Source organism: Oryctolagus cuniculus, chromosome 6 (genome assembly GCF_051225735.1).
Source record: "Oryctolagus cuniculus isolate XC-2025 breed Fujian yellow rabbit chromosome 6, ASM5122573v1, whole genome shotgun sequence".
Classification (NCBI taxonomy): Eukaryota; Metazoa; Chordata; class Mammalia; order Lagomorpha; family Leporidae; genus Oryctolagus; species Oryctolagus cuniculus.
Window position 1 is genome coordinate 42,237,575 of NC_142872.1, and position 27,979 is coordinate 42,265,553.

Genomic DNA, 27,979 nt, shown 5'->3' on the forward strand with positions numbered 1-27,979 from the left:
ATGATTTTCCCCATTCCTGTACCCAAAGCCTTAAAATTGTAGACCCCTGAGTATTCCATCCAATTTCATCCCAACTCCCTTGAATCCACAGTAGGAACTCCTTAGTCGTTGTGGAAACCAAGGATGAGTAGACAGAAAAATACCCACTGACCATTCTAGAGCTGGGAGGCAAACTGCACGCTCCTGAGCTAACAGATGCTTTCTGGGTCCCCCTTGAAGGCTTTTAGACTCTCACAAGTAGTAGTTTAAATGCCCTTGGGCATTACAAATGACATTATGAGAAAAGTCTATGGTCAAAGTCTGGGTCTTGACCTCAAATCCCATCCCACTAATCCACCCCTTTGGTCTCCCTAAGAGCATCAGGGTGCACTTTCCCTAAATTGTGGAGACTCTTGATGTTCATCTTAAGGATGCTCACTCAACCCTCGGATCCAGTAATACAACGTCAAGGAAATAATCACTTGTATGTTCAAAGACGTTTTTAAGATGCTATCAACTCTACATCATCAAATAGAATGAAGAATGAGGGATCATAATCCCCCAGCTGACTTCTCAACCCCCTTCCACACTCCTTTTAACCCATTTTGAAACCTGCTACCTGTCGCTCCCCGTCTTCGTGGAGGAACGACACAGGACCCTGCGCTGTTCTTTTGTCTGCTCGGCCCTCCCCGGGTTTGCTGCTGGTTCTTCCCGGGTTGGCTACCGACCCTTCCACCTCCGTGGAAGGGCGGTTCCCCCTGCCACATTCCCCACTTCCGCGGGGGAGCAGCACACCGCCGGCCGGCTCTCTCAGGGGCTGCTCAGGTGTTCCCCCTTAGATGTTCCTGGTGCATGTTGTCTCTCTCCTCCTTTGTAGTCCTCTTCCACCAATCCCAACTCTGCTACCCACACGCCAAGCACGCTGCTCTCCTCCAATCAGGAGCAGCTCCTGCACCTTGTCAAGTTGGTGAGAGGCAGCTGTGTAGAAGCTGTTTCCTCCTCTCCCAGCGCCATATTGTGGGAGAGCAGATGCATAGAATAAGTCTTAATTCCAGTAACTTAGTCTAGTCCGAGTTGCTCCCCACACTACCAAAGTAACTGCTTCTTGAGGCTAGACAGTGCCACTCTTTCCACCATTGCTGTTTCTTAGAACCTGTGAGCGGGCAGACCCACTGGGCCTTTTTTAAACCTTCCTGAGGAATGGGGGACATTTCTTGACTCTGGCTCCCTTGGTGCAGAGTCACTGTCCTTTCTTTCCCTTTAATTATCTGAGATAATTGCAGACTGACATGCAGTTATTAGAAACTCAGATTCTGTGTACCATTTACCCAATTTCCCCCAAAAGCAAATCTTGTAAAACTAAAGTACCATTTCACAACCAGGATATTGGCTCTGATCTTGGATTCCTGTTTACCCCGTCTTCACCTGTGTGTGCAATCAGTTATATACTCACAGCAGCAGGTTCATGTGTCTGCCATCACAGTAAGATGCTCCTTCCTGGTGAACTTTTAAAATCACACCTACCTACCTACTTCCTCCCCCACCTCATCTCTAACCCCTGGCAACTATTAATCTGTTTTCAGTTTCTCTAATTTTGCCATTTTAGAGTCATGTAGATGGAATTACACAGTATGTAACATTTTGAGAAGCACAATACACTTGAGAGCCACCCAAGCTCCTGCACTCAGCAATTGTGTGTTCCTTATAATCGCTAAGAGCAGGTCACAGCATGGAGGCACCAGAGATTGTTGAACATCCACTCGCTGAAGGACATCTGCGTTGTCTCCAGCTTTAGGCTGTCACACATAAGGCTGCCATGAGCCCTGTGTTCTCTTTCCTTTCTGATCTTTGACACAGATGCTCCAGACCACTGAGGTCTTTGTTCCTGCTGTGGCAAACATGACTTGTCACCACCCCATCCTTTCTATGTCAACTCCCAGTGACTCCAGTAATTCGGCCAGATGCTTCCCTGTAGCTCCTATCACTAAAAAAGATACCTCCAAGCCTTTCTCCTTAAAGAAATAAAACAGAACAGGAGTTTGAGAACCAGAAAACTTGGGCTCACACTGCAGGGACTCTGCTGTGTATATTCATGAGATTTGAGGTCACTTAACACTCTGAACTTGTCTCTAATTAAGGTTTCTTTATGGACAGCTTGTAGAGGAAGTGTAATATAATGGTGAATAGCAGGAGTTCTGCCCAAGGGCCACTCACAAGCTCTGTGACCTGGGGCAAGTTACTTAACCTCTCCGTGCCTGATCTTCCATCTGCAAATGGGCAAGTTAACATTCTGTGAGGTTGTTGTGAGGACTAAAACCATGTAATAAGTACATGTTATACATGTTGAGAACATTCCTGGCACACAGTGTTTTTTCAGCATTAGCTCATATTGTTATGTGGCAAGCAGTGCTGTAAGCACTTCACACAGACTTAATCTTATCAATTACTCTGTAATACAAGTGTTGTTATGAGATTTCACAGACAAAATTGAACTTCAGGGAGTAAGCCACTTGTTCAAGGTCATAGGTATGGAAAACAAGGGAGCTGAGATTCACTTCTGAGCCTGTCTTTGCATCATCCTGCAGCCCCTAGACTAGCAAAGCCATTTCCCTGCCTCATGGGGCAGGTATGGGGACTACAGAGAAAAGGGTATCCCATGGCATTCAAACAACATCACACAATGCTTTCCTTTTTTAGCTCTAGGTGGTTGAGGAACAACAGATTAAGTCTAGGCTCCTAAAGCCAAACCATTGGGTGGATGTTGTGGCATAGCTGCTTCAGCCACCACCTGCCACGTTATGTGGCCATCAGTTCAGATCCAGCTGCTCCACTTAGAATCCAGCTCCCTGCTACTGTGCCTGGGAAATCAGCAGATGTCCCAAGTACTTGGGCAACTGCACCCACGAGGGAGGCTCAGATGGGATTCCTAGCTCCCAGCTTCAGCCTGGCAGAACCTCCCTTGTTGTGGCCATTTGGCGAGTGAATGAGCAGATGAAAGATCTCTCCCTCTCTGTAACTCTGCCTTTCAAATAAATCAATCTTTACATAAAAAAAAAAAAAAAAAAAGGCAAACCACCAACACAAATGCAGCAATTTGAGGGTACTGACAGATTCAGCTCAGACTTTTGCAAACCTGACCTGATCATCACAACCAGCTTTGGGACAAGTCCACAATTCATTCCCACACAGCCACTGCCTGACCTGAGGGGTCTGCAGCTACAACATAACACTGGCCAGCCCCTGTGGGCAGGGGCCACACCCTCTGCATTTTGTTCCCCAGCACTTACCCCGGTATCAGGGAGGGAGTAGCCTCTCAGTAGACGTACAAAAACCCAATGAAACTCTGGCAGAGCAGAATCAAGGCTGGGATCAGCAGACCTGGGTTTAGGTACCAGTAAAGAAAGCTTCCTACCAGCTTTGTGTCTTCCGGGAAGTTACTTGTTCTTAAGACACCTCAGTGGCCCTAACTGTAAAATGAAGGGTTTAAACATGTAATCTAGGGAAGTCCCTTTGAACCCTATAGACTTTGCTGGTAGTAAAGCACTAAGCCACCATTTTTCATTTTCTTCTTTACTTCCTTCCTTCTCTAGCCTCTCTCCTGTTTTTTCTTTCAACTGGTTGATAAATATTTCCTACCATTGCCAACCCTATGCCAGAAGCTAAGAACTCAATGTTGAGTGATACAGAAAAAAGTACGTGTTTCCTGATTTACTGAATGCTCTGTGTTTAAGAATATTCAATCTTATTTTGAAACTTGTACTTCAACAATCTGTAACTGTGCAGGTTTTACTGCTCTCACAGTGACATACGTGGCAGAGGCACAGGAAGATCCAGTTGTACTAAATACCTAAGAGAAGTTCTTCATTTCTGACATAAACTCCTAAAATCATTACGTAGACAATTCACATCGAAACAGCTTTGGCTGAAATTGCTAAGGTCACTGCAACAGTTACCCAGGTGAGACTGGCTGGTGTAAACTCTGTGAAAAAATACTTCCATTCCAATTTACAAATGTGTTTTTAAAAATTAAGCATCCTGGTGCACTGACAGTCAAGACGAAAACAATGACTTTTCTACTTCAGCATTAGAGCTTGAGAATACAGCAATGGCCAGTGTGCACAGAAAAAGACAAGTGTGAACCTGGCAAGTAGAAAAAGGATGGCTTCATTCAACTTGCAGTCTCTGCATTCACCTCTTACCACAGACAGAATCTTAACTCTCTGAAAAGTTCAGTACTGATGTGTGAGTATGAAGGAGTCACTGTAACCCTCCTTTACTTATAGTTCATGTATGTTTCTAAATTTTTCCTGATGAGTTGACTGGGGACGTGACAGACACAAAGAGACTCTGGAATTTAACCAGACGGTATAATCCCCAAGAGAAATGGAAAAATGAGTGCACTGGTGCTTAAGGAACAGCAGGGTGCAGTCAGAAAGTCACACCTATGAGGAAGTTTTCAAAATTCTCATCTATTCGCCACAGCATTGATGACATGTTAACCGTCACTGCTCACTTCTTGAATGTTTTAAATCTTTTATGAAAACGGACAACATATTAAGTTACAATAAAAGATTTTAAACTTTGACATTTGTGAGATAACTATACTTACTGAGTGCCCACTATGGGTATACTTATTTTAAAGGTTTTAGAAAATAAGGAGAAGAGCTCACAAAAGTTACCCAAATCATTAAAAACCACAAAGTTGGAGAACTTTTTAAAAAGGAGATACCAAAATAGGAAGATGATACATTAACAGTCTCTTAAGTTGCTGAAGGGAGCAAAAGAAGGCTTAAGATCTAGAAGATGAAAGTTGTATTTAAAAGCATGCTGAAGAATACATTAATACAAACAAAAAAAATGAGGAAAAATATATCGCTCTTAGAGGTGAAATCCTATTATAAATGAACATCATTTCCATGGGGCTCTACAGTTCAGTTCAGTTCAGTAACATCCAAACAAAAACCCCATGACTAAAAGAGTTTCAGCACTCCTTTGAAGATGGTTGCTAAAGAATTTATCCTGCATTTAGGGTATACATGAAAAACATCCTGGAGACTTAGACATCTACATACACAAAACTGTTTCTCCAAATTGCACTTACTGGTCTTAAATTCAGCTGAGCAGGGGTCACCAACAACTTGAAGCTTATCTTCCTAGGTTAGGGAAGAATTTGAAGCTAGAGGGCGTATGGCTACAAATACAGTATTCTGAAGTTTCTCTTCAATGCTAAATATCTACTGAGAATTAAAAAGCAGATAAAACTTCTTAGCCATTTCCAAGAATTCACATGATAAAGGATAATCATTACCGTTTATATACACTGTTTCCTTAAAGTCATTATTCTAGAAAGAACATGTGGCATTAATAAACCAAGCAGGTTGTGAATTCTAGAATGTCAAATGAAGTTACTTTCTCTTGTTTCACAACCAGTTATACTCACAGGTTACAAATGACATCCATGACAAAATTTTTAGTGTTTCTGAGATGCGTTAAATAAAAGCCAATATTTCTGCCTAATCTTTATCTAGAGCTATTTTTTTGGACTTTCTTAAAAAGTTTATTTTCAAATAATTTATTATAACTATGAACAGTAGTATGAGGGCTTGAATACTTCAGCCAAGTGAAGTGGCAAACTTCCTCTTTAAACCTGCAAAATAACCCTTTTCCTTTATTTCTGCAGGAATAGCCTAAGACAGTGGCATTCTTTGGCTATCACAAATTCCAGGTCAAATATTCTCTGTTCTTCAGTGTTCTGACAAAGGTGTCTGGACTTGCAGCTCCTGCCTGAGTGAGCCAGTCTTGTTCTCAATAAGAGAGATCTCCAGCACAGGTAAGAGTAGCTGAAAGGCATCTTGGATGTAGGAGGCACTGTTTGATGCCTGGCAGGATTGAAAAAACAAGACAGAGAAAAGATCACAGTTATTTAAAGTGAAAATACATCATAAAATAACCAAAAAACAGGTTAATATTTGTAAATGAACTGAATTCATAGTGTGGCAAATAAAAGCAAAGACTTAACCACTTTAATAAACCATCACATGGGAGAAGGATCTAGCCCTTAAGACAATACGGCCAAAAAATAATATTTTTTATGACTTGTCAATCAGAAATGGTAGGTGTTCTCTGGCATGTGCTTAAACTCAGCATTCAAAGCGTATATATTCTTTGAGTGAACCAGCTAGATTCTGTCCCAGAATTGTACTCAGTCACTGAAGGAAGCTTTCAGAAGGCTACGAATCCTGTACCTTTAGAATTTCTACCCTGTTGTGATGGCTGTCAGTCTTTGGACTCAATGTAATCAATAGGCACAAGATAGCTGCTCAAAAACACAAACAAGGAGCTCTGCTTTCAAGGACAGCACAGTTTAGATATAGAACTGTGTTCTAACAGACATATTTATGAGAAGTGTTATGAAACCATTATGCTCAGAGTTTGCCAAACTTCATTTATATCTTACAAGCTCTCACTTTCCAGAAGAATGACAATAGTTCATTATATTAAGATAAAAATATAAAATTTCAAAGACAAGAATGTTTCAAATCTGCAAATAAAAACAACCAAATGAAAATAACAAAAAGGAATCCATATCAAATGATATTACTGTTTGGCTATATCAGTGACAAGTATTTAGTCTGACAACTTTCCAGTTAAAAAAGACCTCAGGTATCATCCAGTGAAATCTTTTATACTTGAAAATGAATGCCAAGAAAGTAAATGCCTGGTCCACAGCCGTACAGTAAGATGCAGGACAGGATTTGCCTCCTGGTTTGCATAGTTCTTTCAGTGCTACCACTCTGTCATGTACTAAATCACAAACTTACATGTTAAAAATTGCATGAGTGATCAAGAGAGTTTCTCTGCTTATGTTTAACAGCATAAAAAAATTTAAAAGTTAAGGAACTTCCTTAATGGTAATTTTTAAATAATTTAAAATGAGTAATAATACAGTAATTTAAAAAAACCTAAACAATTATCAATATATTTTCTCTCCCTAAGACTTGCTAAATATGTTTTAAACAAATTATCAAAAAATCTAACTTGGGGGCCAGTGCTTTGGTGTAGAATGTTAAGCTGCCTCCTGTGGTGCCAGCATCCCAAAAGGGTACCAGTTTGAGTCCCAGGTGCTCTATTTCCAATCCAGCTCCCTGCTAATGGCCTAGGAAAAGCAGAGGAAGATGGCCCAAGTCCATGGGCCCCTGCCACACATGTGGGAGACCCAGAGGAGGCTCCTGGCTCCTGGCCTGGCAGCCATTTGGGGAGTGAACCAGAGGATAGAAGATCAATCGATCTTTCTCTCACTCACTCCTTACCTCTGCCTTTCAAATAACTAAATCTAAAAAAAAAAAAAAAAAAAAAAAAAGGCAAAACAAAAAAACAATGAATTTACAAAATAGAGTTCTTATAACATGGATTCATGGAATTCAGAGAACATCACATAAGACAGCAATACAAAGAGTTTTCAAAAAGCTCATAGGAAATATTTATTTTACGAAAAAGCTAGACATGGACTTCAAATTTTTTGCACTAAAACAAACTCATTTCTTAATTCCATGAACTTTCTGAGGTACCTTGTATGATCAATCATCTGGCAACTCCTTTTCCATGGACTTAAAATCATACTACTCTTTAAATCTAACAAACTGACAAGGGGTTAGGGAAATACAATGACCTGTTTGACAAAACAAAGGAAGGTTTCTTGGCAAAGAAATGACAGATTGTTTTTTGAAACATCTCTGCATAAACCTTAGTCCTTTAGGAAGCAGTGCTTGCCTGTTCGTAATTTTCAGCCCTTCATGTTTACCAGCTGGTCTCCAGAAGGTGTTTCCTTACCAAGAACTGTCCATTAAGTTGTCAAGGGGTAGGATTAAATAATGACAGCCTACCGCTTCTTCCATTCCACTTTACTCAGCAGCTTCAACTTTATGCTTTGTAAATAAAGAGTAGTAAACACATTAAATATATACCAGTTGGGTAATATCTGCACCAACAGCATTAACATACCAACAGGTGAAAACTAAAGACTTCAAGATGAGTTCATTTGGGGCCACTGCTGTGGTGTAGTGGGCTAAAGCCTCTGCCTTTGGCACAGACATCCCATATGGGTGCCAGTTCATATTCCGGCTGTTCCTCTTCCAATACAATTCTCTGCTGTGGCCTGGGAAAGCAGCAGAAGATGGCCCAAGAGCATGGGCCGCTGTACCCATGTGGGAGACCTAGAAGAAGCTCCTGGCTCCTGGCTTCAATTGGCTCAGCTCCGGCTGTTGCAGCCATTTGGGGAGTGAACCACTGGATGGAAAACCTTTTTTACCATCTCTCCCTCTCTCTCTCTCTCTGTAATTCTACCTCTCAAATAATCTTAAAAAAAGAAAAAAGGTTCATTAATATTCAATGTCTCAGGAGTCAGAGAAGTAGAAATAATTAGTACTAACCTCTAGAAATACCGCAGTAATTAATGGGTTAAGGACATCAGCCTTTTCTTTGACCTACAATAAAAGATAGTGTTAAAAGAGCAAGACAAGGTAAAAACAGTGAGTATAATCTCACTTTGAGACACATACAAAAATATGCACATATATACAAGCACAGATGTCTGGACTAAGAGATCTGAACTGCTTTAAATTTTTTTTACCTTTCTGAGCAATCCAAATTGAGAGTGTACTCTTTATAGTTTTTACTGATTTTAAGTATCTTCATTTTATAAGAGGAGATGAAGAGGTATACCTAACCACAAAACATTACAACAATTTCAAAACAAAATATGTAGTTGTGGAACACATATTCAAAAACTCAATTTTTAAGATGGGCTGTTTGGAAAAGTTTCACTTAATGGAAATAAATAATGCAAATTTAATACTCGCATGAGTCTTGGGTTAGCACCTTATTGACTTCCTGGACACTCAGAAAGAGTTGGCCTCATAAGACCAATTTCAGGAAACCCAGAAGCTCTTTTAAAGAAAACAGTAAGAGAAAAATAGAAGCTACATCACAAGATTATGCCTTACAAGAATAATCTAGGGATCGGCTCTCTGGCATTGTAGGTTAAGCCTCTGCCTTCATGCCGGCATCCCATATGGGTGCCGGTTCGATTCCCAGCTGCTCTACTTCCCATCCAGCTCTCTGCTAATATGCCCGAGAAAGCAGTGGTAGATGGCCCAAGTGCTTGGGCCCCTGAACCCAGGCGGGAGACCCATAAGAAAATGCTGGCTCCTAGCTTTGAATTAGCCCAGCTCCGGCCACTACAGCCATTTGGGAAGTGAACCAGCAGATGGAAGATCTCTTTCTCTGTCTCTCCCTCTGTCTGTAACTCTGCCTTTCAAACAAATAAATCTTAAAAAAAAAAAAAAAAACAATAATCTAAACTCAAATTTAAAAAAAGTAATTTGGGTAATGGTTTTAACTAAAATAAACTTAAGGTTTCCTCAGTAACTCTAACACAGTGACACTGACATGTTTACTATAAAGGCATTTTTATTTGCTTATTTAAAATGTCCTTTATAATAATAAAATAAAAAAATTATTATAAATAACAATTCATGATTATTAGTTTCTCAATCCTCTTCCATAGTTCATACACCTTCAGTCAACTTTTACAATTAAAAAAAAAAGTTTAGCTTTAACTAGAGCTCTCCCACTGAATATATGAGCATTGCCACTGTCTAAATGAACAACCACTCTTTAAAACCAGAGTCAAAAGCCAAAACTGAGGTTTTTATTTTATCAGTCCATGTACTGCAAGAAAATGTGTACATCATATCTGATGAGGAACTTTTAAGTCAGATATAAGATGACATTCCTGCTGAACAGTGGTCTACTTTTATTATATGAACTTGTAGTGAGCATTAACCCTGTGATTATAAAGTAAATTTAAAATGTTATCGCAAAAATTAAAAAAGGAAAAAAGGAAGGGGGAGGGAGGGAGGGATTAAGGGAAGAATCACTGTATTCTTATAACTTTACCTATGAACTATGTAAAATCTGTTCTCTTTATGTTGATAAGAAAAAAAGACAAACAATCTAATCAATCCATTTTTAAATGAGAAAGGACTCGAATAGATATTTCCCCAAGATATTATGCAAAAGGCCAACAACCAAAAAAAAATGACATTCAATATCATTAGCCATTAAAGGAACACATATCAAAACCACAATGAGACACTACTTCATATCAATTTGGATGCCTAAAAAAAGATAATAGTAAGTGTTGGGAAGGATATGGACAGACCAGAATCCTCATGTATTGCTGGTGAGAATACAAAATCAACCTCTTTGGAAAGCAATTAGGCAGTTCCTCAAAAAACCGTATCACCCACATAATGTGCCAATTCCACCCCTAGCTACCTACCCAAGAGACATGAAAGCCTATGTTCAAACAAAACTCAAACATGCATGTTCACAAAACATTCATTATGGCAAAAAAGCAGGCACAACCCAAATGTCTATCAACTGATTAAGATATAATCAACATGTGGTATAAATACCAGAAGAATGGTATATTATGTAGCAATTTAAAAAGTAGTATTGATACATGCTACAACACGGATAAACCTTAAAATATTATGCTAAGTCAATGGTCACATTTATATAATATGTCCAAAATAAGCATATATAGAGAGGCAAAAGTAGATTAGTTTTGCTTAGGAGTAGAGAAGTATGGAGGACAAGGAAATGGAAACTAACTACAATGATATAAGAATTTTGGAAGGATAATGAAAATATTCTAAAACAGATTATGGTAATGGTTACAGATATCAGTAAAAACACTACAAACCATTAAACTGTACACTTGAAATGAGAGAATTATGGTATGCTAGCCAAAGATCAACAAACTGTTAAAAAAAAATTTAGACATTAGCCCAATAAGAGGCATTACTTCTTACCCCAGCAGTTGTAAGGCAGGTGGTGAACTCTTTAGACAGAGAAGACAACTCGTTACACAATGCAACTGTCATCCTAGAAAAGAAAGTCAGAAGGATTGTTTTATTTTCTTCCTCTCTTTTTACAGCTACCTGCATATCTGAGGATCCATAATACAGGAGGGAAACTCATTCTTTAGGAAAACATTTTTCTACAGAATCCTCTAGAAAGTACTATCTTTTCAAGTTAAAGGAAACAATTAAAATGCATTTTAAGGAGACAAAAGTACTTAATGTCTGCATTCCAGTTAGAATTATAGCTTAAACAAATATGTATTCATTCATATATTCTGCAAATATTTATTAAAAATCTTCTATGTGCCAGAAACTACACTAAGCAATGAAGATGTCAAGCAAAGTGCCAGCTTTCACAGATTCTAACTTGCCAATTAGAGGGAGATCACACACACATACACATGCATGCACGCACATACATACCCCTATAGTACAAATGTATATATAAACACACAGGCATGTGATATAAGCTAAGAAATAAAAGAGGTTGGAGGATCATGGGAGGTGTTATTTTAAGGTATGTAGGGAAGAAAGGCATCTCTGAAAAGGTGATACCTCAGTCCCAAACTCAGTGAGCGAGTGAGCTACACCTGGAACAGCATTCCAAGCAGCAGGAATAGCTACTTTTTCATAGAATAGTCTCCTCTGGGGTTGTCTCTCTCTTACCCTTAAGACATTCAGAACAAACCCAGCCAATCTTAGGGCTGCTCTACAGGAGCAAGAATGTAATCTGGAGCTGAAGAGGTCTGTAGAACATGGATGGCCCTTCCCAACATACACATAACACACATATTGTTTTCCAAGGAGTAGTCTCATTTTAAAAAATTTATTTAATTATTTTTATTTGACAGACAAAGAGACAGAGACTATCTATCCACTGATTCACTATCCAAATTCCCCCAGCAGCCAGGGCTGGGCCAGGCTGAAGTCAGGGGCCCAGAGTTGAATCTTGGTCTCCCACATGGATGGTAAGGATGGTAAGGACTAAGTAACCAAGCAACTTCCTGTCTTCCAGGGTGTGCATTAGCAGGAAGCTTGATTGGAAGCAGAAAGGAACTCAAACCCAGGCATTCTGACACGGGATGCGAGTGTCCCAAGCGGCATCTTAACCACTGAACCAAATGTGCGCTCTAAAAATTCTCATTTAAGTCAGATTTATTTAGAAACTGCAGGGCCTTTTTGTTTTCTCCTATGATTACCTACATTCTACTATTTTTGAGTATTTTTTGCTGAACAGCATCAATCTGATAAGAAAAAATATGAGTTTGATACTTAGACTTGTGTTTAAATCCTGGGCTGCATACCCAGGAAAACAATTTCTCTGAATCTCCGTTTTCTTTTTTAAGCTGTATTTAACTTTAGGGTGGTTATGAAAATTAGAAACAATACAGGTAAATTTTACTATGGTGCCTGGCATCTAATTAGTACTCAATAACTATTAAGAACTGAGGTCTGGGGCCTGTGTTGTGGGGTGCAGTAGGTTAAGCCACTGCAACACTGGCACCACATATTGGATGGCTAGTTTGCATGCAGGCTGCTCCGCTTCCAATCCAGCTCCCTGCTAGAGCACCTGGGAAAGCAACAGAAGACTGCTGAGGTACGTGGGCCCCTGTGACCCACATGGCAGACTCAAATGTAGTACCTGGCTCCTGGCTTCTGCCTAGCCCAGCCCCGGCTGTTGTGGCCATTTGGCAAGTAAACCAGCAAATGGAAAATCTTTTTTTCTCTTTGTCCCTCTCTCTGTCTAGCTTTCAAATAAATAAGCTTCAAAAAATAAAAGAACTGAGGTTCTTAGCACTATTTTCTATTTTTACTCATGTCAAATTCCAGTCCTATTAAGACCTTTCCAAGTCTGCAAAGAAATAGTTTTCAAAACATAAGCTGATTAATTGAAAGGGCAGAATTATGTGTAGACTTATCATGGCTTAATGAAAAGAAAAATTGCCCCACATGAATAAGCCCATAATATGTGAATGGGTACACTGAAACAGCATCTTGTTGAGAGAACTTTCTACAACTTTGGAGATAAGGTGAGAAATCACTTTCAGCAATTTGCCTCATTTACCAGGATACTCATTACACTTACTGGGAAAGCGTTCGGCTCCTTTCTATGGCTGTCACTTCCTGCTTCTGGCTATGCAGGACTAAAGCTGCTGTTTTGTGGAATAGTTCAATTGAGCAGGCAGTCAGTTCAGCTAGGCTCCGGATTGCAAATGCATGGATATCCTGGATAGAAAAACAAAACAATAAAAGATTAGTTTCTTTTTATCTGAGTAGAAATGGCACCATCTTGCTTCCCGGAAGGATTCATGTATTTTGAAAGCAGAAATTCAATGCTGCCCTTTAATAAACATTCTCTTCTCCCACAGTAGAAATGTAATTTTACAGATGGACTCACGACTACAAAATGAGATGTTCCCTGAAGTCAGGTGTGATTGTATGACTAAGTAAGTTTTGGCTACAAGATCTAGATACAAAGTGTCTGGTGGCAGCTGCTAGGAAACTTCCTCATCAATCAAGACATACATCTGGCCTTTTCTTCACTCTTCCTTTAATCATATAGTCCAGAACTAAGAAGCTGTAACCGTACATAAAGGTTGAAATTATGGATAGCAGTGCAGAAAACAGAAGGAGCCCACATCTCAAATCTATCTTGAAGGGGAAAAAAAAGGCTTAGTTGCTTTGGTTACCTCTACTGAATTTTTGTTAAGTTGCTCAGGAGTTTCTGCTTCCAGCTGTTTTCCTCCTTCTTCTTCTTCTGCTAACGGCTTGGTGAGAGAAGTACTGATCCATTCGTGGGCAGTATTTCTTGCCTAAATAGAAAATAATATTGTCCACCAGCAACTGAATTCAGCTCACCAAGATTACAATCCACCTACCAACTAGCAATTAGTATATTAGAAGTCAGTGCTCTTTTTCTCAGCTGAACATACCAAGTAGCTTTTCAGTCCTTATCTTACCAATAAGAATTCTGTTACTTTTCAAATTCTCTAATCTTCTGGCTTTCTCTTTAGCCAAGTCAGAGCTTAGCATACAGCTGAAGAAATGTGCACATGTGCATATTCCTGTAAAGCTGCAATCCAGATCAAGACAGAGGACATTCCCATCACCTCCAGAAGGTCCCCCTCATGCCCCTTCCTATTCAGTATTGCTCAAACCATGACCCCATCCTCTTGTCCATAGACATTCTATTGTTCTTTATAAATTAATTGTATCTGTTCTTAAAATGCATAAAAATGGGACCATGAGTTCATTCAGATTCATGTCTGGCCCTTTACAGTTATCCATGTTGCTTTGTGTTAATTCATTCTTACCTACTAATGTGCAGTATTTCATTTTATACGTATACCACAAATTATCCATCCTCCTGATAACACATCTTTAGCATGTTTCTAGTTTCCTTTGGTTCTGTAATACCATTAGCTTCTGGTTCTCCACCTACCATTCCCATCATTCCTCCTCAGTCTCTGTGTGTACTCATCCTTCTTGGCTAGTCCCTTAAATACCAGCATTATCTGGAGCTCTAGTCTTGGCTCTTGACTAATCTCACCCTGCTCCCCTCCTTGGGCACCTACACCCATCCTATTCCAGTGACTTTAAACTATCCCTGACCTGCTGCTGACTTCTACATTCTTATTTCTAGCTCACAGCTCCTGAAAACAACATATTCTAAAGGCCTGCTGGACATATGTACCAAAATATTTTGTTAGCATCTCATTTATATGTAAAACTTCAAACTTACGTATTTCTGCAACTTGCCCCCTCTTCTTCTATTACCGCCACTTGAGTTCAGATCCTCTTTATAATTGGTCTCCTTGCTTCATATACAGCTCATTTTAAATTTTTTCAAGTGAGAGAATCACAGGTTTTATTACCGAGCTGGCACTGGAATTGGGCTTTTAAAGATCAATGAGGGGGTGGGGGGCGTGGTGCTATGGCACAGCGGGTTAAAGCCCTGGCCTGAAGCACCAGCATCCCATATGGGCACCGGTTCTAGTCCCAGAGGCTCCACTTCCAAACCAGCTCTCTGCTATGGCCTGGGATAGCAGCAGAAGATGGCCAAGTCCTTGGGCCCCTGCACCCACTTGGGAGACTGAGAGGAAGTTCCTGGCTCCTGGCTTCAGATCAGCGCAGCTCCAGCCACTGTGGCCAACTGGGAAGTGAACCAGGAGATGGAAGACCTCTCTCTCTCTCTCTGTATAACCTTGAGTTTCAAATAAATAAATAAATCTTTATTTAAAAAAAGCTTCAAGAACAAATTTGCTCTAATCTAATCTTTGTTACTTAAGCATTAACCTCTCAGATTCAAAATACCAAATAGAATGAAGTATTCAAAGACTCAGAAGTAAGAGAATGTAAAGTGTGTTCAGCAAACTGATATATTTAGCAAGACCACAGTACAGGGTACAGGCATTTGTTGATTCATTCCTTTATTGCAAATATGTACTATACACCATGATAGGTGCTGTGGACTCAGTGAATAATAGAAACACGGCACCTAGTCTTCCTTATTCTAGGACAGAAAGACAATTAACAAACTAACACACACACGTGTGTGTAGGAAATAAAAGGGGAAGTAGAGAATGTGGACTTGGTGGGAAGAGAATGGCTGAAGTTTGGGTAGTCAAGAAAGGTCTCTGAGGAGTTAACTTGAGCTGAAATCTGAACGATCACAAGGATCCAGCCGTACAAACACTTAGGCAAAGAGAGAAGAGGAAAATAGCTTGGAGTCGCTGAGGAACAGAACAAACACCAGTATGGAAAGAATATAGAGGACAGGTAAGGATGATAACAGAGTATGTTGGACCAGTGAGATTTATAGAAGAGATTAGTGAGAAATGAAGCTAGAAAGCATCCTAACAGTTGACTACTGCAATTTCTTTAAAGAGATAAAATGAGAGGAAAAACTAGGGATTGATTTATCTGATTTAAAAAAAAAATGAAGAGCAATAAGGCCACATGAAAGAAAAATAAAACTGATAACATAAATTTAATATACTTGAAGGAGACCTTTCAGTAGGCATGGTGAATACTCAAAGTGACCTCTTGTAATAAATACACTAAGTGAAGTCATCATGAACTACAGCCTGACTCAAAAGTAATTCATCATCCTTTCCCAAATTATTAATGTCACCCAGCCCCACGACTCAGTCTGGAACTTGCCACTGATGAGGTCTAGAGACTTAGGAAATAAAAGACACCTTTGATCTTAGCTTCTCCAACCATTAATTTCTTTCCAGATAAAAAATAAAGAGGCCAAAAGAAGGAATGGGATTTGCCCAAAATATGAGAGTAAGAATCAGAACTGTATTCCCAGATTCTTACTTCAGTGCTCTCTCCCCCTACTACACAGCCTCCCCTATAAATCCCTGGAGACAATCAAGACCCGATCATTAACTATTCTATATCAGAAGTTCAACTGTCCAAAATTTAAGCAATCTGACAATAGCTTTCAGAGACTGTCTAGAAATACTAAACACTTAAAAAATACTTATTAATGTGATCTCTGTGAGCAAAATTACATGATCTTCATTATTATTTTCCTAGCACCTAGCAAATTACATAGCACAATAAAAACTTATTGAATAAAGGCATGTCTAATGATCATCAGCATATACAAGATATTGGATTAGCTCCTAGGGGGCCATTAATATTGAGTATTTATTTATAATGAGCCATGCAGTTTGTAAAGCTTTGTATGTATGAATGTCTTCAATCTTCTCAAGAACACTACATTACTCAAATTTAATAGAGAAGGATAGCAGTTGCACTCAAAGCCACACAGAAAGTAAAAGGTGGAGAGCATGGACTTTAAGGACCCGTTACACATAAATTCTGACATTAAGAAATTTAAGATTTTGGGGCCGGCACCGTGGCACAGTAAGTTAATCCTCCGCCTGCGGTGCCAGCATCCCATCTAGTAGCCAGTTCTAGCCCCAGCTGTTTCACTTCCAATTCAGCTCTCTGCTATGGCTTGGGATAGCAGTGGAAGATGGCTCAAGGGCTTGGGCTCCTACACCTGCATGGGAGACCAGGAGGAAGCTCCTGGCTCCTGGCTTTGGATCAGCACAGCTCCAGCCATGCAGCCATTTGGGGAGTGAACCAGTGGAAGGAAGACCTTTCTCTCTGTCTCTCCCTCTCACTGTCTGTGACTCTACCTCTCAAATGAATAAATAAAATCTTTAAAAAAGAAAAGATGGCATTGGTACATGCCACCTTGATGGGATTGTATTGGAATCCCCTGGCACGTTTCTAACTCCACTAGTCCAAGTGATCGATTTCAGTTCACAATTGATCACATTGATAGGTCTAAGAGTCAAAGGGATCACACAAACAAGACTAGTGTCTGCTAATACTAACTGATAGAATTAAAAAGGGAGAGAACGATCCAACATGGGAAGCGGGATACACAGCAGACTCATAGAATGGCAGATGTCCTAAATAGTACTCTGGCCTCAGAATCAGCCCTTAAGGCATTCGGATATGGCTGAAGAGCCCATGAGAGTATTTTAGGCATGGAAAGCCAAGACACTCTGGCAAGAAAAAAAAAAAAAAAGACCTAAATGAAAGATCTCTGTGAGTGAGATCCCAGTGGAAAGAACGGGGCCATCAAAGAAGGAGGTACCTTTCTCTGAAGGGAGGAGAGAACTTCCACTTTGACTATGACCCTGTCGGAATAAGATTGAAGTCAGCGAACTCAAAAGGCTTCCATAGCCTTGGCAACTCATGACTAGAGCCTAGGGAGATTACTGACGCCATAAACAAGAGTGTCAAATTGTTAAGTCAACAACAGGAATCACTGTGTACTTACTTCTCAGTGGGATCTGTCCTTAATGTGTTGTCCAATGTAAAGTAATGCTATAACTAGTACTGAAACAGTATTTTACACTTTGTGTTTCTGTATGGGTGCAAACTGATGAAATCTTTACTTAATATATACTAAATCGATCTTCTGTATATAAAGATAACTGAAAATGAATCTTGATGTGAATGGAAATGGGAGAGGGAGTGAGAGATGGGAGGGGTGCGAGTGGGAGGGAAATTACGGGGGGGGGGAAGCCATTGTAATCCATAAACTGTACTTTGGAAATTTATATTTACTAAATAAAAAAAATTTAAAAAAAAAAGAAAAGAAATTTAAGATTTAGGATGGAAGGTAAGATACACACATTAAATAAAACTATGATAAGTTTATGAAAACACATATGTGTACGGTTATGTTAAAAAAATTAATTGCTGGGGGCCAGCACTGCAGCATGGTAGGTTAAGCCTCCGCCTACGGAGCCATCATCCCATTTGAGTGCCAGTTTAAGTCCCACTTCCAAATCAGCTCTCTGTTAATCACCTGGGAAAGCAGTGGATGATGGCCCAAGTGTTTGGGTCCCTGCTACCACGTGGGAGACCCAAATGAAGCTTCTCGCTCCTGGCTTTGGATCGGCCCAGCTCCAGCTGTTGCAGCCATTTGGGGAGTGAACCAGTGGATGGAAGACCTCTCTCTCTGTCTCTCCCATTCTCTGTCTGTAACTCTGCCTTTCAAATAAGTAAACAAATCTTTAAAAACAAACTGCTAAAGAGCATCTAATAGTAGGTTAACTTTTGCATAAGCAGGTTAATGAAATATAACTGCTGATGTTTACAAAAAGAAACACAGAAGAACACAAGAAAGTTCAAATAGAAGGAATTAGGAGGGAATGACATAATGAGAATTTTCTTAATAGTTTTATCTTTTAGAAATCATGCTGTATATTCAAAAAGTAATGTGCGGATAACAAATAAATTATATTTTGTAGAGTTTTTCTTTTTTTTTTTAAGTAGAACCAGAATCCATTGAGCATTTATTTGTATGCATGCATTACATCACTAGAAAAAGAATCCCAAGATTTTCCCTCCTGTGTGTTTTCATCTTGCTTCTTCATGGTCCATAATGCCAGCTGAGGCTGTCAGTACAATGAAACTAAGGTGGCAGGATGGAAGCAAATTATTCTGCCATTTTTAGAGATCCTTCAACTGCACATCAAATCTGGGGCTGATCACTCCGCGCTGGTTTATCCTGCTTGTGAGGTTCATAACAATTTTCCTAGCTCTGTGATCATCAATGATTTCAAATCCACCAATGTAACCATGCATCAGAGTTAGAAACCTGACAATGACTTTGGAGCACAGCCTAATAAAAACCTGGCGTTTGCCTCTGTTTTCGGCATTGCTGACACTCTTGAGAGCATCGGCCAGGACACTCAGGCATACCATCATGGCAACACGGAACAATGGCAGAAAGAGCTACAGTTTGGTTTTATAGTAGTAGGCACAAAGCAGTGAAATATTTCATTTGTATTATTTTAAGGAAATGTGCTCAAGTTGTTGGGAGACAAGGTTCCAACTGTGGAAGAAGGGAGATAAAAGTGTGATGGGGGAAGGCAAGGAAGAACCCTGTAGGGATGAATTAAAATTGGAGTTATTAGTGTGAACTCCTGATTTCTAAAATATGTAGATGTGCACACATATGCATATTTATGTATCTGCACATGAGGGGCCTTCAAAAAGTTCATGGAAAACATAAATTATGAAAGAATTAAGCATGGATTTCAAATTCTTTGAAACAAAATTATTTTGTCCTTTAATAGTTTTTCCACAAACTTTCTGAAGTACCCTCAAATGTATGTACATATATGTGAGTTTATATACACATATATACATATATGCACACATTTATGTGTATACCTGAGCATATTTCCTAGCTCTGCTAACAGGGCATAGAAACACAGACTCCCTAGTAGCAATGAGTACACACAGTATCCAGGTCTTGGTCTGTAATACCAAAAAGGAGCCATGGCTTCCCAAAGAAATGGCTAACTCCAGGACTGGGACATAGAAGGTACAGATGAGCACAAAATATCTGTTTATGTCAGAAAATAAGGAAATACTTCCAAAATGTTGGGGGAATACCCCACAAGAGTCAACTTGAAAGACAATTTGAACATCAAAATAATTAAGGACAGCGATGAATTACAAACCAATTGGTAGAAGTAGAAAGCCATGAAATCACATTGGTTAATAAATGACAACAAAAAGCCAAAAATGAATAACGTACAGCTCTTGACTACAGTAGAATGATGAGTGCAAACTGGTAAATGTGCAGTGAGTGCTGAGGTTGGAAAAAAGTCATTCTGCAATATTCACAGTAAAGACTAACACAGCAAGAATTATGAACAGATGCTAAAATTAGAAGGGAAATTACAATGAGGAACAGGATATCTGCACGATCTTAAAGTATCTCCTCGGCTGGCGCCGCGGCTCACTAGGCTAATCCTCCGCCTGCGGCGCCAGCACACCAGGTTCTAGTCCCGGTCGGGGCACCATATTCTGTCCTGGTTGCTCTTCTTCCAGGCCAGCTCTCTGCTGTGGCCCAGGAGTGCACTGGAGGATGGCCCAAGTGCTTGGGCCCTGCACCCCATGGGAGACCAGGATAAGCACCTGGCTCCTGCCATTGGATCAGCGCGGTGTGCCGGCCGCAGCGCGCCAGCCGCAGCACACCGGCCGTGGCAGCCATTGGAGGGTGAACCAACAGCAAAGGAAGACCTTTCTCTCTGTCTCTCTCTCTCACTGTCCACTCTGCCTGTCAAAAAAAAAAAAAAAAAGTATCTCCTCACATTAAGCTTATTAGTAGCACAGGAAAATAAATCCTTACTCTACAGAGAGAAATCAAAAAACGAATCACTAATAACAGGCAGACAGACATGTGCCTTTAGATGTGATACCCAAAGCAAAACACACCATAACTTATGGACTATCTTAGATAGAAATACATACCCTGACTTTAATCTTGAGAAAGCGGCCGGCGCCGCGGCTCACTAGGCTAATCCTCCGCCTTGCGGCGCCAGCACACCGGGTTCTAGTCCCGGTCGGGGCGCCGGATTCTGTCCCGGTTGCCCCTCTTCCAGGCCAGCTCTCTGCTGTGGCCAGGGAATGCAGTGGAGGATGGCCCAAATGCTTGGGCCCTGCACCCGCATGGGAGACCAGGAAAAGCACCTGGCTCCTGGCTCCTGCCATTGGATCAGTGCGGTGCGCCGGCAGCAGCGCGGGCCGCGGCGGCCATTGGAAGGTGAACCAATGGCAAAGGAAGACCTTTCTCTCTGTCTCTCTCTCTCACTGTCCACTCTGCCTGTCAAAAAAATAAATAAATAAATAAAAATTAAAAAAAAAAATCATGAGAAAGCACCAAGACAAAACCAAAATGAGAAATGTTCGACTTTTATAAAGGGGAGGAAGCAGCTTTTGTTTTTCAAAAATGTAAATGTCATAAAAGACCAAAAAAAAAAAAAAAAAGGCTGAAGAACTATTCCAGATCACGAGACTATGCACAGCTGAGTACAATTCATGATCATGTTCTGATTCCCACGTTAGAGGAAAAAATTGATATGAAGGACATTATTGCATAAATTGAAAACACTGATACAATATCAAAAGTGCTGTGGTAAAGTGCTACATTTGAGATAAGGAAGATGAGCTGAAGTGGGTGGTCTGAAAAGCCTTCCTGGAGAATGCAACATTTTCACTGGGCATGGCAGGGTAGGATAACAAACCAAGCATCTATTCTTTATCCCAGGGTTTGGGGTAGAAAGTGACCATGCTAACTACATAGTGGCTATCAGTGCTCCCTGGCCAGGAAGCAATGTGCAACTGCTGGTGACTGATCCTGAAAGGTTTCTTAAGATTGAGAGATGTGGGTGCAGAGGCAGAAAGCAGCCCATGTTCCCGTGAACAGTGTCCTAGGAGAAGACACTAGAATATATGCTATGTAAAGATTACTCTGGAAACAGGACCTCCCTACCCATTCTGCGCTCTGAAGTCCTTCCATGTTCCAAACGTGTAGAGACAGCTCAGAAATAACTACTGAAGACCAAGGCCTCAGCAGAGGGACTCCACACAATAAATGGTAATTACCTGAACCAATGGGCTCAGGAAACAGCAACCCCCAGCTCTCTGTGGGCAGAGGACACATATCACTGCTTTTGAATCACTCAGAGCCACAAGAACAATGAGATGTCAATACAGGCATGCCCACAAGTATCACAGAGATTGGTCAGCTTTCAGACAAGCAAAGTATTCCAAATGAAAAGAAAAGACAGCACATGCACTGGGAGCAGATGTGGGTTCAACACACTAACGAGGGAAATGAGGCAAGCACAAAGTGTGGAACCACTTCTGGGTGTTCTTAGAATATGCCCACTATTGTGGTGACACTCCTGCTAGAAATTTATTTATGCTCTTTATCTACTACATCTTTACAAGTAAATAATGAAACCCACCAAAAAGTAGTAACTTACCCTGGTAAGTTTCTCTGGTTTGGAGGAGACATGCAGCTGGGAAAACAGCTCTGTTATCTCTTTGGTAAAATCTTCATCCCCTAAAAAACCAAGTCCTATTGTAAAACACTCCAGAAAGACTGCTAAGGATTATAAGTAGGAGGGCAAGAGGAAAAGGAGAAGTGGTAGTAGCACCAAGATCATGGTACTTTATTTATATTTATTATATATATATATATATATATATATATATCTCACATTATCTTTTAATTCTATTTTTCTATGAACTTTATTGAAGTACTCCTGTATTAAATTAATGAATGCTTTCAATAGGTTTTTTAAAATAAAAGCCATTATCTCATTTCAGAGATTATGTGAGTTCTCCAAGATCTCATAAAAGATTAGGAATCAGATCTTGGGACTCCCACACCCAGTCCAAGTCCTGTGCAGTACATCTCAGAGATATGAATGGAGAAGTGATGAAAGCAGAATACTAACCAGACATTGTACATGTAGCAGTGGAGTTTAAGTTGGGACATGAAAGAGGAGTACAAGTTAGCTAGGAGAAAGGGAAGTTTCAGTCAGAGAAAAGAAGTTTAAATATCCAGAGATGAAAGAAAACATGGCAAGGAGTTTAATAAGGTAACAGTGTCTAATACAGAGGGGTAAAGAATGGTGAATAAAGCCAGAAAGGTGCCTAGTATCCAAAAATAAAGGACTAAATAAACTATGATAAGGAATTCTAACTTTATAAGGAGGGAATGAGGAGACATTGGATGATTTTAAGCAGAGACAGGCATGATCAAATTTAAATTTTACAAAGATCATTTTGGCTGCTGAGTGAAGAATAAATCAGAAAAGAAACAAAAAGCCAGCAAGATTGAGGCAATAATCCAAGATCCAGGTAAGAGATACTGGTGGAAAAGAAGAAAGGAGAAGGAAGTGGATTACAGAATGCAGTAACTGCAATAAAGAAGCTGTTGGAATTAGCTTGGTAAGAGATGAGGGGAACACAGAACACCTCACTCCAGAAACTTAAAAGCACATTGGTGAGTCAAGATAAAAAATAATCTACGAGCAAGTTCATGGAGCCAGAAATCTTGAATGGGAGGTTAACTCTGGAGGGACATTAGAGTTTAGTACTCCAAGATATGAGGCCTTCTTCCCTAAAGGAACCTTAGGGGCAGGGATCTGGTTTTCCTTATTATGTAAAGTCACACAGGGATCAAAGGGTTAAGCTGCCACTTAAGACACCATCAGCCCATCTGGGAGTGCCAGTCCAAGAGGCTGCTGTGCTTCCTTGATCCAGCTTCCTATTAATGCACCTGGGAAGGCAGCAGATGACCCAAGTACCTGGACCTGCTGGTTAGAGACCCAGATATCTTCCTGGCCCAGCCCTGATTGATGCGGCCATTTGGAGAATGAACCAGTGGATGAAGATCTCTGTCCCTCTGCCTTTCAAATAAATCAATCAATCTTTAAAAAAATTTATGGGTTTCCTATTGAGACTTAAATTGCAGATTTTTAACTATTTATCTTCCTAATAATGAAAATAACCACCTTTGTTAAGCATTTACTATGTATCCATATTAAACATAATATCTCATTTAGTGGTTTTAACAACTTGAGAAGAGTTAGCATCCTTTCTCACAGATAAGAAAACAAAGCTCAGGAGGCTGCCGTTGCGGTGTACTGGGTTAAGCCACCGCCTGCAAATGCTGGCATCCCTCATGGGCACTAGTTGCTGTTCCATTTCTTATCCAGCTCCCTGCTCACGCCCTTGAAAAGGCATAAGATGGCTCAAATGTTTGGGCCCCTGACAACCACCGGAGAAAGCTCTTGGCTCCTGGCATCGGCCTGATCCAGTACTAGCCATTGCAGTCATCTGGGAAGTGAACCAGCAAATGGAAGATTTCTGTCCCTTTGTCTTCCCCTCTCTCTGTAACTATGCCTTTCAAAATAAATAAATAAAACTTTAAACAACAATGAAAACAAAGCTCAATATTAAGTAACTTCTCAGAGCCACATAGCTTAGTAAATGGCAGATCATGATTTCTGAATACAGGTCTAACTCCAAAATCCATTCTTTTATTCTTCATGCTACCCTGCCCTCTTAATACCTCAGAAAAAGTTTCAAAACTTATATTCAAGAAACATTTTCTAATCAAGACCAATACTTTTACAAAGAACAAAGTATCAAATAGAGAAATGTTAGACAACCAACCAATTTGACTTTTTAGAACACAATGCAGAGTACAAGCTGAAACAAAAAAAGACAAAGTCCTGAAATGCAGAATCCTCAGACTGAACTTTTATGTCCTTCCCTTCCAGGAAAGTCCCTAAGACACTCACCCAGAACTCTTTGCTCTTAATGGACAGTAAGAATGACGTTAGTTATCTGGTTTTCCACCCATAGCAGATTAGAAATTGCAAATCAAATGAGAGGTAAACTCACTGAGAGAAGCAAAAGAAGGACACACAAGTGCACTGAAGGAAATAAGGATGCACAATTCTAAAAAGCAATCAGAAACCACATTTAAAGCACTGTAGTTTAGGATAACTTAATCTAGCAGTCCTCAAACATTCTAGTCCAGGATCTCTTCATACTCCTGAAACTAAAAACCCAAAGAGGTTTTTTTGTTTGTTTTTTGACAGAGTTAGACAGTGAGAGAGAAAGACAGAGAAAAAGGTCTTCCTTCCAGAGGTTCACCCCCCAAATGGCCGCCATGGCCTGTGCTGAGCCGATCTGAAGCCAGGAGCCAGGTGCTTCTCCTGGTCTCCCATGCGGGTGCAGGGGCCCAAGCACTTGGGCCATCCTCCACTGCATTCCTGGGCCACAGCAGAGAGCTGGACTGGAAGAGGAGCAACCGGGACTAGAACCCAGTACCCATATGGGATGCCGGTGCCACAAGGCAGAGGATTAGCCAAGTGAGCCACGGTGCCAGCCCCACCCAAAGAGGTTTTTAAAAGTTATTATTTAAGAATACTTCAAAAAACTCAAGAAAAATATAATTAAAAATAAGCTTATTATAGTGCAAAAAAATTGCTGAAATCCATGTATACAAAAGGTCTTCAAAATGTTCAGAAAAAAACGCACGTTATAAAAACGTGCAGATTTTTAAAAACTTTTTGCACCAAAATAAACCCCTTTTAAATCTATTTTCCACAAACATTTTGAAGTGTTTTCACATAGTCACCATATTAAAAACTACAATGGAAATTTTTAAATTTATTAATTCATTAAAAATAGCAAATTCACTACATATTAACATAAATAAAATTCATTTTAAGAAAAATAACTATATTTTCCTATAAAGGAAAATTTCAGTGAAAATACTGCCAATGCTTCACATTTTTGTTAACCTTCTTAAATGTTTAGTTTAATAGAAGACAGCTGGATTCTCTTATCTATTTTACATTCGGTCCATTGTGATACACTGTTGTTTTGAAATATATAAAGAAAATCCATCCTTACCAAGATAAGTAGCTAGAAAAGTTAAGAAGTTTGTTTGTTTGCTTATTTGAAAGAGAGTTAGAGAGAGAGAACTGGAGAGACAGAAGTCTTCCATCTGCTGGTTCACGCCCAAAATGGCCTCAACAGCTTCCTCTGAGTCTCCTGTATAGGTTCAGGGGCCCAAGTACTTGGACCATACCTCACTGCTCTCCCAGGTGCATTAGGAGGGTGCTGGATTGGAAGTGGAACAGGTAGGTCTTGAACCAGTGTCCATATGGGATGCCAGTGTCCCCAGCGACAGCTTCACCTGCTACACCACAATGCCAGCCCCAGTAAAACGTATTTTAACAGCCTTTTCAGGTAATTGTGGATATTGTAATACTACACCAAAACTCAACAAGCAGTCATTTCTTAAAAAATTAGCTGCAATGAATTAATACTGCAATGAACCTCACCATATCATAAAATTTTGAGGTTAAGTTAAATTAAAACCTATCAGTCTATATTTTGCTCACGCATGATTCTATAACATCATGCATTACCAATTGGAAAATATTGGTCTCTGCATTATGCAAATATTCCAAATGCTGATAGATTGTAAAATACCCCAAAATGATATCTGTTACCATTATTTTACTTGAGATAACCATGATACTTCAATATGCATCAGAGACTATTAAAAAGAAGCATACTCCACGGTCACAATTCAACAAAATTTTTTTTTACTGCTTTACCAAGGACAATGCTAAATGAAACTGACACTTTTTGTTTGTGAATAGCTGGCAATGAAAACACAAGGACATTAGTACAGTGTGATGCTGTCTTCTTCATGTTAAGGCACTAGCAATTTTATCTATCACTGCCATCAGTACAAATATAAATAAGAAAAACTTTTCGAAGTACATATCATCTCAATATCAGTATACAGATTTAACTCATGAAGCACACTTTGTGAACAACTCATTTAATTTGCCACATGGATGACTGGGCCCTACAAGTCTTGAAAAATCCTGAGGGAATTTTTCTATTCAATCTTAATATTTATAACAGATTACTTCATCAAGAAAAAAGCAAAACTGAATTCACTGGATTTTACTTTTTAAAAAAATACCAGTTCATATATCTTAGAAATCTTTAATGCTAAAATAAAACCACCCTTAAAGCCTAAGATCCAGCTGTCCAGGAGTTATGCTTTCTGTAAACCTCTGAGGGGCCACCATTGTGGTGTAGCAGGTTAGGCTGCCACATGTGACACCTGCATCCCACATGGGCACCAGTTCAAGTCCTGGCAGCTCCACTGCTGTTCTAGCTCCCTGCTGACATGCCTGGGAAAGCAGCAGAGGATGGTCCAAGTGCCTGGGCCTCTGTGAACACATGGGAGATCTGGATGAAGCTCCTGGCTCCTGGCTTCTGCCTGGCCTAGACCTGGCCATCACAGCCATTTGAGGAGTGAACCCGCAGATGGAAGATTCTCTCTCTCTCTGTTTCTTCCTCTCTCTGTGTAACTCTGACTTTCAAATAAATAAAGAAATCTTTAAAAAATGAATTTCTTAAAAATTCTGCAAGAATGGGTAGTTTTTGCATTTATATTTTCTAAGCATTGAAGATATTAATGTATGGGATAAAAGAACTTATGATAATAAAATAGACAAAATATAACTCACATTTTGGTAACTGCAACTTCACATGTCTCAATTCAAGATGTAGTCAGGGATCACAGGAGTAAGGAACATGCATAAAGTATTTAAAAAGCTCACAGGGATGATCAGACTGAGGCAAGAATATAACAAGAGCAGCTCTCTAACTGAAAAAACTGGAAGAAACATGAGTTGTAGACTTCGAGAAGCTACCAACAGCTTGGCGAAAGGCCTACTACCTACAATGCTTAGTTAGAGACAATGCTGCAGGGAATTTTGCATGAAAACTGTCACCAAAAAAAAAAAGTAAAACTGGGATAGTGAAATTAGTGAACAAATAATTTATTTTTCTGAGCAATGCACTGCACATAAATACATGCAATCCGCCTCCTGTTCCCACCCTCCCTCCCCCAGCCCAGACAATGAATTTTTAAGTTACCTTTTTTCTCTTCTTCCTCTTCGTCACAAAACTCTGCGAGGGAAAATGCTTCTTTGAGTTGCTCTAATTCAAGCTTAAGAGTCTGTAATTCTTCTCCACTCAGAGAACTGAGGATAGATTTTACCTGAATGGATTTAAGATAATAAAAAAGTATGGCAGCAGAAAAGAAAAACAGTCTAAAATGAAGAAAGTACATATCAAATTGAAATCAAAATATGAGCTTATCAGCCAACACAAGC

At 39.9% G+C, this 27,979-nt stretch overlaps 1 protein-coding gene and 1 pseudogene across 4 annotated transcripts in view; both read right to left on the reverse strand.

The window, feature by feature from the left end:
- Positions 1 to 4,428: 4,428 nt before the first annotated feature.
- Positions 4,429 to 27,979, reverse strand: part of FAM114A2 (family with sequence similarity 114 member A2) — a 38,567-nt gene continuing 15,016 nt past the window's right edge. For all 3 annotated transcript variants that reach the window (XM_008255291.5, XM_002710326.6, XM_051844404.3), the window contains exons 8-14: positions 27,741 to 27,864; positions 22,232 to 22,311; positions 13,598 to 13,720; positions 12,994 to 13,133; positions 10,857 to 10,929; positions 8,409 to 8,462; positions 4,429 to 5,858 (exon numbers count right to left, since the gene is read on the reverse strand). In XM_008255291.5, the coding sequence (XP_008253513.4) occupies positions 5,724 to 5,858; positions 8,409 to 8,462; positions 10,857 to 10,929; positions 12,994 to 13,133; positions 13,598 to 13,720; positions 22,232 to 22,311; positions 27,741 to 27,864 (729 nt within the window). In that variant the 3' untranslated portion in view covers positions 4,429 to 5,723. The remainder of the gene's footprint in view (positions 5,859 to 8,408; positions 8,463 to 10,856; positions 10,930 to 12,993; positions 13,134 to 13,597; positions 13,721 to 22,231; positions 22,312 to 27,740; positions 27,865 to 27,979) is intronic.
- LOC149126124 (small ribosomal subunit protein uS8 pseudogene) lies at positions 13,667 to 22,221 on the reverse strand (annotated as a pseudogene). The gene has a single exon (XR_016236369.1). The product of XR_016236369.1 is annotated as a small ribosomal subunit protein uS8 pseudogene (transcript).